The 12,363-nt window shown below is 46.3% G+C and overlaps 1 protein-coding gene across 3 annotated transcripts in view; it reads right to left on the bottom strand.

Annotated features, from left to right (window-relative positions):
* The window catches only part of STX6 (syntaxin 6), a 503,047-nt gene that overhangs the window by 270,104 nt on the left and 220,580 nt on the right, over positions 1-12,363 (bottom strand). For all 3 annotated transcript variants that reach the window (XM_069641445.1, XM_069641444.1, XM_069641443.1), the window contains exons 5-6: positions 7,319-7,441; positions 6,010-6,116 (exon numbers count right to left, since the gene is read on the bottom strand). In XM_069641445.1, the coding sequence (XP_069497546.1) occupies positions 6,010-6,116; positions 7,319-7,441 (230 nt within the window). The remainder of the gene's footprint in view (positions 1-6,009; positions 6,117-7,318; positions 7,442-12,363) is intronic.

Raw genomic sequence — 12,363 nt, 5'->3', positions numbered from 1 at the left:
GGAAGAAGACTGGCAAGGAGATTGACTGATTTAGATGAAAATCAGAGACCACTTTTGGCAGGAAAGAAGGATTTGTCCCATTGACAACCTTATCCCTGTGGAAGACCAAGAAGGGATGCTCCACTGACAAAGCCTGGAGCTCACTCACACGTCTTGCCAAAGTCACGGCGACCAAGAAGGACACTTTCCACGAAAGGTGCTTAAGATCTACCGTAGCCATTGGTTTGAAGGGCTTATGGCACAATACCGCAAGGACCACGTTCAGATCCCACTTCGGATGCGGTTTGCGAACAGGAGGGTAAAGATGCATCAGACCCGCAAAGTGCCTTTTAACGACTGGATTTGATAGTGAAAAAGAGCACTGGTCCGTAGATAAGTAGGCATCAACAGCCGAAAGATAAGTCCTGCATGAGAGGACATGAATGCCCGACTCTGCTAGGTGAGAGACTAAGGACAGCACTGTGTCGATCACAGCCACCCTGGGGTCCGATTGTTTGGCTAAGCACCAGTGGCAGAACCAAAGCCATTTGCTCCTGTATCAAGATCTCGTCGAGGGCTTCCTGAATAATGTGCATGTTATCAGTAGACAGGTTGAGATGTTCTAAAGATCTGAACTCAGGCACCATGCCGCCAAGCTGAACGATTGTGGGAGGGGTGCCACAGCTGCCGATCTCTCTGGTGAAGCAGGTCGGGAACCAACGGAAGCCTGATCGGTGCACACACCGACAGATGTTGAAGCTCTGAAAACCAGAACCTGGCCAGCCACCACGGAGCTCTGAGTAGAAGAGAACAGTTCACTGTGTTGCTCAGTTTGCAAATTGTCCGATGAATCAGAGGCAGAGGTGGAAAAGCATAGGCCCTCATATTGTACCAGGGAATCTCGAGAGTATCCCCAAGAGAGGAGGCTCCCAGTCCCTTTCAGGAGGCATACAGAGGAAGTTTCCTGTTGGCCAACGTTGCGAAGAGGTCCACTTCTGGAGTGCCCCAACACTGGAAGATTTGTAAGAGGACCTCCACTTTCAACTCCCACTCGTAGCTGATGATCATTCGTCGGCTGAGGGCATCCGCCTTAACATTCAGCTGGCCCGGGATGTGTGCAGCCACCAGCCAGATACCATGCTGCACCGCCCATTCCCAAATCTGAATGGCAAGATCCACAAGAGGAGGGGACTTGGTACCTCAATGCTTGTTGATGTAAAACATGGACACCACATTGTCCGTCCGGACACGGACCACTTTGTTGACAATGACCGGCCTGAACGCCTTGAGCGCCAGGAAGATCGCCAGAAGCTCCAGGTGATTTATATGAAGGAGCTTGTCTTGGGGCCACCAGAGATCGGAAACTTGAAGACGGTCCAACATCACACCCCACCCCAGAAGGGAAGAGTCCGTCGTGACTGTCACCAGCGGAGCAGGGTCCTGAAAAGCTGCACCCACCGATAGATTGCCGAGAGACCACCACCACAAAAGGTCCGCATTCGTGAAAGCTGGAATCAATATCATGTTGGAGTCCGGATCCACAGCTTGATGCCAAGAATTCCGAAGAGCCATCTGCGTCCGACTCATCTTGAGCCGAGCAAGAGGAAGAGCCAATACACATAAGGCCATGAGACGCAGAGGCCTCTGGAACCACCAGGCCAACATGCTCCCCAACTGCGCAAAGACCTGACACGTGGCCACCAGATCCGCCATTCTGTCCCCGGTCAGGTATACTCTGCAGTTGATCGTGTTCCAACGAAAACCTTGGAAAATCAGGTTGTGAGAGATCATCATGGAGGATTTCCGCCAGTTCACCGACAGCCCAAGGTGGAACAAGAGCTGGAGGAGAGACTGAAGGTTGCTCGAGGCTTTCAAAGGACAGGGACTGCGCAGCACCCAATCATCCAATTACTGATACACGTGGATACCCTGAAGCCGATGATAAGCTGCGATAACCGACATCATCTTGGTAAAGACACGCAGTGCCGAGCTGAGGCCAAAAGGGAGCACTCGGAACTTGAAGTGCTCCTCCCACACAGAAAACCATAGGTATCTCTGATGTGGATTCCAGATCAGGATAAGCATCCTGGAGGTCCACCACGCTGAGCCAGTCGCCCTTCTGTAAAGAGGACTTTATCTGACAGGGCGTGATCATCTTGAATTTCTCTTGGGGTAGAGAGAGATTGAACTGGGAAAGGTCTAGGATGGTACGAAGGCCAGCCTAGTTGGGTTTGGGCACCGTAAACAGCCGGGAATAGAAGCCCTCCCCTCGCTCCCCTAGGGGAACAGGTTCCACCGCTCCGAGATCCAGCAGCTTCTGAATCTCGGCTCTGAGGGAGGGCGACCCCGACTGCTGGAAGGGAGGATTGATGGGTGGGGTAGGGGCAAGGGGGAAGCGGAATAACGCCCGAGTGACTGACAAGACCCACCGGTCATCAGTGATGGTCTGCCATGCCTCCCTAAGAGACGCAATGCGTCCTCCCACCGGTTTAGCTGCTTTTTCGGTGGCGGCGTCACCTGAACCTGAAGAGGAGGCTGAGGAACAGGAGAAAAACCGACTCCGTTGCTGCCTTCGGCAGGAATTTCCAGATGGGGTGTCAACCCTGCGGGACTTTTGGTCCAGAAAACCCCTGACAACAGAGGAAGGCCGAGGTTGTGAGGACGTTCTCTGTGCCCTGAAAGGCGGTTTCACCAGGACCAACAAAGACTTGGCAGTCTGAGTGTTATCCTTAGTTTTGGTCAGTACAACGTCCGTTGTGGAATGAAGAAGCTCCTTGACGTCAAAGGCCAGGTCCAAAACCTTATCCTGCACCTCCTTAGAGAACTTGGTGGCGTGCAGCCAAGCCTGGCAAGAGGTGTCCACGCCAAGCATGAGGCCCGGGGCCGAAGTGTCGACATGATGCGCCGCGGCCTTCACCATGTCCTGCGCCACAACCCTAGCATCTGACAAACCCGCTCTGAAATCCTCTAGTTTTTCGGCAGGAATGAATTACTCAAATTCCAACAGACCTTCCCACATTTTCACATTCGCCCCCGCTAACACCAGTTCCACGTTCGTTTGATGTAACTGCAGAGCTGAATTAGTGAAAATCCTCCTTCCCAAAGAGTCAAGAAGCTTGTCCACTTTAGCCAGAACCTGTGTAGCCGTTGCGGAAGACAATGCAGAAGGTCTGGTTTGTAAAGTGGCAGCAGCCACTACCGTGGAGGAGGGGGGCAGACACGATGCTAAAGCCACCTCTTCCGAAGAATTGAACCTATAACGCGCATCAATCTTCTTGTTGACAAACAGTCCAAAGTGTGGTTTTTCCCACACTTTACAGACCTCGGCCAAAACGTCCTTCTGCAAGAACAAGCCAGTACGCTCCGAAGGAGACAAGGTGAATGCCCCCGAAAGCAGGCCCTCCTGCGGAGCGGGTGTCTTGGGTACTGGAACATCCAACAGGCACATCATGTCCAGCACCCGGTCGTGAAAGGCTCTGACAGAGCGGGGCTGGTCATCGCTGTCCTGATCCTCTTGTGCGTCGTCCAACAGATCCGGCTCAGGTTGAGTTGCATCAGGCACCACTATAGACTTGTCCATTGGAATCGCAGTAAAAGTACGAGTCCCACTGGTGGTCCGGACCCAAGCACTCTAAACAAAGAGGATGGGGATCCGTCCTAGCGAAGCGTCGCTGACAAGAAGAACAAGTAGGAAAATCTAACTGAAACGGCATAGACTGACTCGCGACCGCTAAACCGGAGCAGGAGAAGAGGACACTGGAAGGAAAAAATCTTCAGAAGATGCAAGTGCGTCCAGTCCAGATCGAGCGGAGAAAAGGACCGATGGGTGATGCGCTGGGTGGAGCTAAGGAGGGCGGGGTTACGGCCGTGTGCGGTACCCCGCGTAAAAAGAGAGGACGGACCCATTTTTGAAAAATGTGATGCTTTTTACAAAGTGCTCCCGTTCCGTCCCACAGGACAGAGGAATGTCCCATAAGTATGGAGGAAAGGGGACGGGACATAGGAGTACTGCTGTTTCCTCGTGTGCTTTGCCTCGCTCAGAGTGGGCTTTCGTGCCCTGTCTTTTATCCGTGTGGGGAAGCTTAACTGAAGTCCGGTGTGAGTGATGGTCAGTAATTGCCTGGCCTCGCCTGACCATTGTACTGGGACACGTTAGGTATACTGCTCGGGTGCGAGTCCGATTTCTCACAGAGGCGGGCTGTCCGTGTGAAAGTGTTTGTGCGGGAAAAGGGAGGTGAGGGGGAAATTCCTATGTATCCAATCTGATAGGATGGGGTAAAGGTGTTACAGTAAAGCGAGGGATACTGCGTCTCAACATCCAGTGTCCCACTCCCCAAGGACGCCTCACCCAGGTGATCCTCCCGCACTGGTCCACCCCCAGAGTCTGGATCCAAAGGGGATGGCCATGACCTGGCCACCTGAGAGAGAGATTCGCTGGGACTAGTGGGTGAGACACCTTCTGGTTTCTCACACTACCTTTAAGTTGCTGATCACTCCTTTTAAAAGTATAGATGTTCTACTTACCTTAGGTTAGCTGTGTTTCATCCTAGCATAAGTTAAAGAGTTATGCTAACCTCAGTCTGTGTTCCACTGATCTAGAAAGCAACTGTAATAGTATATTACAACATTAGGCTTTACATGCCTAGAATAGCTTTGTGCCATTCTCGAAAAGTGTTCTGTAGGTGTAGCTGACCTTGGTCTGACTGGTGCATCATAAATTAATGTAAAGAGTTCTTGCTTATCTTAGACCGTGTTCCACTGAGCTGAAAAGCAACTGCAATTTTATATTACACCACAAGGTTTTACTCACCTGATATAACTGTGTGTTATGGGTATGTACTGTCCCTTCAATCTGTGTTCCACTATTCAGTAAAGTATCCTGGTAACAGGGTTGGTCGATTATGTGATTCCTTAACGGAGTGTCACTGCATAACTGACAGGGTCTACTACCCTTGAATTACTGTAAAGTAATCTGAAAGTAACTATTGGTTTTACTCCCCATGAATAGGTGTGCCCTATACTAAATGTGTTTGATAAGGTCTGATTTACCTGGAAATACTGTACATTTTGTAAATAAAGGCTATGCTTTGGTCTGTGTACTTTAAAGCATAGTGTTGTGTTTTTATAAAGTGTTTATATGATCTGTTATAGTACTTATTTCCCCCAAGATTTATCTGAGTCTACTTGCATTTAAATAAACCCATTATTTTTGCAATACATAGTTTCAGCGTTTCTTTGGACCATATGTGTACTACAATTTCTTTGTACTGATTCTACAGCCCTTTCTCCCTCCTAAGGGAAGCCTGACTACTCTGTCTATGCTACCATATACACAGGTCGTACAGCTTTATACTAAGATTGGAGTCGTGTACTCTCTAAATTGAATGGATTTACTAAGTCCTTAGGACTTCCGAAAAACTGTCCTAACAGGTGGTTCTACTATTTCATTGATCCTGTTAATCTTCAGGCTCCTTCATTAGTTTATATGTTCAACAAGTTACTCCATAGGTTCCTCTACCCCCAGGTCCTTAATGGTTTCCCTACTCATCCATGGATCCCTCCACTTTATTCTATACTCTGCCATTATTTAATCAATTCATTGACAACTCCTCAGGTTCCTCTACTTGTTTCTCTGTTCGGTTGCCCACTTCATCAATACATCTGCCCTTTCCCTCATCTCATCTCTTATGGTCCACTTCTGTTTGTTAATCCTTTGTTCTTATGTTTCCCCTTCTGGGTTTTCAACTGGTCCTTTTGCCCACTAGTCGCTCTCCTCCATTGTTTATACAGATCCATTGCTGCCGTTAATCTATTGCTCCACTATGTGCAAGTGATTTCATTCTATCCCTCCACCAGCTCCTTCCTGGTTTATAATTTTCTCCACTGCCTAACTCATTGATTTCATCTTGCTTCTGCAGATTGGGGGTTTCCTCTCCTCGCTGGCTCTCATCTCCTCAAGCCCCCATTTCATGATTTTATTCATGGTTTCTCATATTCAAGTAGCTCCTTCCGAATAGCACTCTCACTCACACTGCCTGCTCATCCAGTTCATTGCCAATGCGCTGGGACATGTTCTTCAGGACACCGATGCTCCCAGAGACCAGCTCCAGTTGCTCATCCTGCTGCTCAGCAATCAGCTAAAGGTGGAGAGAAGAGGCATACAGTGAATGGGAAATGCAGTTACAGATTTGGAGTTAGAGTGGAGTAAATCGAGCCAGAAATCTGATGAATGAAAGATAAATGTATAGTGGCAGTTTAAAGCAGGGAAAGGGGAGCTGTGAATGTCAAAAGTGGAGATAGAGTAGGAATCAGAGGTGTTTGGTGAATGGAGTCACAATGCCAATTGGTTTTAATGGGATGAGAGAAATATAGGCAGGTACGTTTTTAGTATGGTAAGAGAAGGTTGGCAAATCTGATGTCAAACTGGAGCGATCCAAATAGATTGCAAAGCCGTATTCACTGAAGATGTCACCAAAAACAGGAAAGGTCTAATTCTGGAATTGGGCTACTTTATCCTACCATTAAGAGGTTCACTGCAAACAAGAATAAAGACATTAGCGAAGGAAACATGAAGGGAGCACAAGGGGCGTTGTATGAATTCCTCAATGTATTCTCTCCATCCTAGTTACTTGCTTTGGCCACTCAATACTGGAATAATAAAAGAAAGTCCAGATTGGAAATACTTTTTTATATTGCTTGCTAATGTCTAAACAAACCTATAGATATTTTAAGCATTTGTCTATCTTAAACCCACAATCTCTTGGCTCTATCAGCTTCAGTAATGTGTGCGGGTCCTACCTGAAATCAAAGCTCTACAGACTCTCAAAGGCACTTCTGCCTCGTACCCTCTTGAATGTCTACTGTACTGGAGACGTCCACCTCCCTCTGCTCAAGATTCCAGAAAGCTTAAAGGACACCTCAACCCACCAACCTGCAGAGTAACTATAAGCCCATCAGTACTTTAACCTCAAAAGTCACATCTACTGCAGGGACACAATATTCTTACCCTCTCAACTTTACAGCGATTAAGGATTTCTACTGCACACCAGCCCATGGGGTTCCCCTATGTTGGCAGAAGACCACACTCCTACCTGTGAACATACCATATCCAAAATACCTCTCAGGCCATGGAGCAGCAAAATCTCTCAAGTACACCATTTACTGAGGTGCTGTAACCTATACAGAAACCATGGCCACACAACTCCCCAGTGGATTATGACAAACCACTGCATCACATATTTCAAGGCTCTTTTTAATTTTAAAGTCACCAATGGTCCTTTTTACAAACTTTCCTGAAAGCAGTAGATCAATACTCTTATCTCATCAGACTTTACAATACCTGCTGCTGAACATGCTGCTCTTCAATAAAATGGGTGTTTGCAGAGTGAAGCTCTTGATCAAGGCGTCTATATTTATCTGCTCCTGGAGCCCAAGATTGGCTAGCATTCTCTCCCAACAGGTTCTAGATGGGGGAAAAGAAAGGGAAATTAAGAAAACTATTAGAGAGAAAGCATCACCTTTCCACTGAATTACATACAAGATGATCAACCCTGTACCCTTGTCCTTTCCTCCCCATATTCATGTGACCTCCAAAGTGTCATTAGTCTAGCATGACCAAGCGGTTAACCTGGTACCTAAATGATGTACATTGGGCCCGACAAATGCTGGAATTCAATCAATCTGGCTCCACAAGTGCAATAAGACTGATCTCAAACAGCAAATGCTTGAGTAAAGACAGAAAGGTCAAGCTACAGAGAAAAGGTGCGATCTGGCCCCAGGAAGGTACAATTTTGGCACAGAAAAATTATGAATGTACTCCTAAAAAGGTACTGGTCAGGTGTCCAAATTAAATAACCAACTCACATTGAAAGGGCACCAATTTGCTCCCCAGATGACAAGATAAAAGCATGGCGCCAGAAAGGTGCCAACCATGTACAAGGGAAGCAACCAGTCTCTGACCTGAAGTGGGAACCAAATTGAAAACTGTTTGACAAATGTGAACATTATGGAAACAGAAAATGAGGCCAATCTAGCATTGAGAAATCTAGGGTAATATCAGTCATCTGCCCAGGATTTAAAGAGAGCAGGTCATGTTCCAATTGAGTGGAAGTGAATAAACTTTGGAAAGGCAAACACCATATTTAACACAACCGGACAATGGTCTCTGCATAGGTAGATTACTGGCAAACTGGGCTGTTCTTAAAACCAAAAACTGACCATTTGGTCTAAAAGTACACTCGGATCGATTCCCAACCAGCCCAAAATTAAACCAGAATTTGGTCAATAATAATAATGTTAGACATTTTGACAAATCCAACACACAATTTAACACTGAAAAGGTTCAATTAACTCAAATTTCGCCAATCTGTCAATCAAATGAGAAAGGTAGTGATTGACATACAAGTGCAGATTATTTCTAGAATTTAATTGTATTCCTTTGTACTAAAAGAATAGTCTATCAAGAAGAAGACTACCTTGGCTTCGGGTGCAGCCGAGGCGAGAGTAGGACTACAGACTAACCGATAGGACACATTAGGAGATATTTTGCAGAGTCAGGGTAGCAGCTAAGAAGCCCCAATACCTCAGAATCTGAGAATGCTGGGGTATTGCTCTTACATGATGTGCATTTTCACAAAGCACCAAAGCAACCCAAAAACTTTATTTCGTAGTTAGGCCGCAATGTGGGTTTCAACAGACCAAAATAACGTTACCTTGTTGGCTGTGTCTAGTTTATTCAGAGTGCAGGTCTGAAAACTGTACATTTATTCTATGAAGTGAAGTGCTTATTTATACTTTAAGTGCTTGGATGCTCTTGAGAAAAGTGGGTTTCATCAGGTATTCATTACAATTATGCTCATGAGACAGTGCATTTTGGCATCTAGGTTTATATATGAGCCCATATTAAGAGTGCCTCTCTGAGGTTTTATGGTACTTCGCTACCCAGAGTCTGGTCACTTAGGAGTAAGATAAAAGCCAGGCTGGCTCTATTTATGTCTATTCACCCATAACCCCTTCCACCAACACATTTGTGAAGGCTATTCCTAAAAGCAAACTACTGGATCCAGGTTTATGATTTATTGTGCACAGTGATAAGGTTCACTGATTCAGATCATACGTTAATAAAAATACATGAATTGTTATGCACTCAGAAGGTAGTTGTATTTTCTAGTGAGTTGCATACATCTCTCTCAAAGCATTCTCAGTGAACAAAACTTTGGGTAATCCTTCAAATTCAGCTGTTCTAGCAAGTGATGGCAATCTTATCTCCCTACCCATCCTACACCAGCTGCTGTTCAAGGGTTTTGATGTGATAAATCGGACCACCTTAACTGTGATAAATCGGACCACCTTAACACCCTCTTAAATAATGTTTTTTTACTGAATTTCAAGGATTTGTTTTACTATAGTTTCATCAGGACCACTAGCTATGGCCTTTAGTCACTGTACATGTTACACCAATGATTTTAAAAGAGGGAAGGCCACTAGCGACCTCAGGATCCACTGCCCTTCATCCATTTCCAGTGGCCCTCTAGCCATCGCCAATGGTCTCAGGGTCCACTTGTCCCGGCTGTCTTCATTTTATTCCAATGGCCCCATCTTTGTTCATTGTACATGTTAAACCAATTATTCCCAAAGACCCATTGCCCCCTGCCTAGAAAAGGTGATCTGTGCAGGTGTAAAAGACTAAAACTGTTCCAGTGATTAGATTTTATTTACACTTTCCAATGATTGTGGACACATTGAAAACAATGAAAAAGCATACAAAAGGATAGTGCATTTATCATAAAGACATAAAAAATTGAAAAACGTTATCACACTAAATGATTAAAATAATCTTAAAAGGTATAAATACACAATACTTGTACAACGCATTTTGGAGCCTCAACACTGCGAGAGAAATCTAGATGGAAATCTATTTAGTCTTAGTTGGACTTCCTCCCCCCCTCTTCCTATTCCTGTGATATTCAGGTCAGGGTATGCAGATTCCCACAGTAACGGGAAAACACTTGAAAATTAAAAATGTCTTCCATGTCCTCACTGGCACTCACTATGTGTGCCCCTTCCCTTTTCTTGGTTCCCCTTGCATCCCCACTGTATTTTCACTCGTAGCCTTCATTACTCCATTTCACTCTTCAGTTTGTGTGATGGATTTTCTGTTCCGATCCAGTCTTGCAAAAGTTACTATGATACTCTTGCGAGATTCCCCCAATAATGTTAGAAAATAAAAAATTCTTAACAGTACTCACTGGCTCCAACCATGTCTCCCCCTCTTTTCTTGCTCCGCCCCACTAACCTCTGTTGACTTTCCGTTTTTAATTGGTATTTTGTCAATTACATTCAAAACATATCTCTATATATATGTTAAGGGTGTAGCAGTACGAGTCTGACACAGTGGTGACATGGTGATTGGCAAAGACTTTTATTAAAGAAGAAAATTAAAAGAAAACACAAATCCTATCTTGTCCTATTCTCTAGAGGGGATTCCCTGCCTCAATCGAAATACTACAGTCTTGTCAGGATGTCAAAACAAAGTCACAGTACAGTGTCAAAACCTATTTCCTGCCCTGACTCTAATAACTAAACTAAAAAGACGCAGAAGATCATCAAAAATGTGACTAGATCCTGAGCGAATGGCTCCCTTCTCCAGGTTGCACTCTCGCTTCGAAGAAAATATGCAGTTCAAAAGGTTCTCAAAACCCACAGTTCATGAAAACATCAGTGTTCCTGACTGACCCTAATAAGGATTTCTTTTTCCCCCTCTGGTTCAGGTTTGGTTTCTTCAATCTTCTTTATGACTAGGGGATGACTCCCTCCCCTTTGCTCCTCAAGGCCCCCTTTTTAGGGGGATGCTCCCCCCCCTTACCTTGCCCAGGTTACTCAAAGAGTTCAACAAATGGTGGGGGGGAATGTCTCCCTTCCCCTGGCCTTTCTCAGTTTTATTGAAAAGTTCCCAGATGCTCTCAACACTCGTTTGGGCAGACCAGGTTCACTAACCTGCCCAATACTGCCACAAGTAAGAAAACCGATGACTTTCCTTTCTCTTGGTGACTCCAGCTAGCAGTCTTGGGCTGCCCATCCTTCCTGTGCTGACGAGAGAAGGGGTGTACACGCAGGCTGAGTCAGGCGCAGACTCGCCTTTCTCGATTGTTTTTCTCATAGACTCGGTTCACTCCCCTGCCAAGTACCATCATGCGACCCAAGGTGTGACAAAGTTTCTTTCCCTTGGTTCGGGTTCCAGACCCTGTATTCTCGGCTTCTCACTCCCCTCTGGGCTCTCCACCACCTTTATGGGGTCCCATCGCCTTCCCGGCAACGTGCATACCTTTTCTCGCTGTCCACTGTCGTTACGGGTCTTCCTTGGTGCATGTGACCAGCCATGGGGCTTCCCAGACACTTGGTCTTTTCTCAGTCTGCGGCGACTGCACAACTTTCTGTGGGCAGCGCGGCTCTTCCTTCCCATGCTCCCCAGTCGTCGAGAATGCCTGGAGCTTCTCTTCCCTGGATGCAGAGCGGTCCTTCCACTCTGGACCTGCTTTGGAATCTCACTCCCCCCATCTCGGCCTGCCTTCATCCTTTTTCCAGGACCGTGCTGGCTCTAGTGGTTCCTCCAGGGAGGATCAGACTCTCTTTGATTTTCTCTCTTCTATTTCACTTCAGTTCTGGCCAATGGGAAGTCAGTAAAACTAGAAGGCTGAACCGAAATGCTCTTCATGCCCCTGCACCACCTCCTTGTCTCAATATATGTCAATGGCTTTTCCATGGCCTCAACCCTCTTCCCCCTCGTCCCAGTAAGGGGTTTATGATTAACCTTACAGAAATACATAGGGGGAAGCTACTAGGTTAGAGGAAGGTGAAAGAGGTGGTTGGATGTTGGGAATATTGCATCTGCCCATACCTGCACCTGGAGGGAAGAGGGTGGGGGGGAGGAGTACCCTCCCCATGAGAGCCTCCCGCTGAGCATCACCCCCCAGGGTGATATCAGGTAGCAGCCTTTCCACCCTGGCCTCATGGAAAGGGGCTACCACCCTAGAGAAGCAGGGACGACATCCTGGGATTTGTCACATACCCTTTCCCTTGTGCACCTGGCCGCTCCATTTCCCAAAGGAAATCGCAACAGTAAATCCATGTTTCCCTGTTCCATACCTTTACAATGTTCTATTGTAAAACATAAAGATTGGAGGTCAAGAAACCAGTGCATGATCCGGATATTTGTGTATTTTCTTATACTTAGCCACGTAAGCGATGAATGATCTAGTGTGAACGTTTCTACCAGTACGATATCAGAGGTGTCCTACTGCCCACTTTATCGCCAGTGCCTCCAATTCCTAGTTTTTTCTCTATGGAATAACATTCTGCTGATGTATAGGACGGGGTGTTCGATTC

The sequence above is a fragment of the Ambystoma mexicanum genome, chromosome 1q, assembly GCF_040938575.1.
Source record: "Ambystoma mexicanum isolate Mex_15411 chromosome 1q, UKY_AmexF1_1, whole genome shotgun sequence".
Lineage (NCBI taxonomy): Eukaryota > Metazoa > Chordata > Amphibia > Caudata > Ambystomatidae > Ambystoma > Ambystoma mexicanum.
This window is presented reverse-complemented; position numbering and strand designations above follow the sequence as displayed.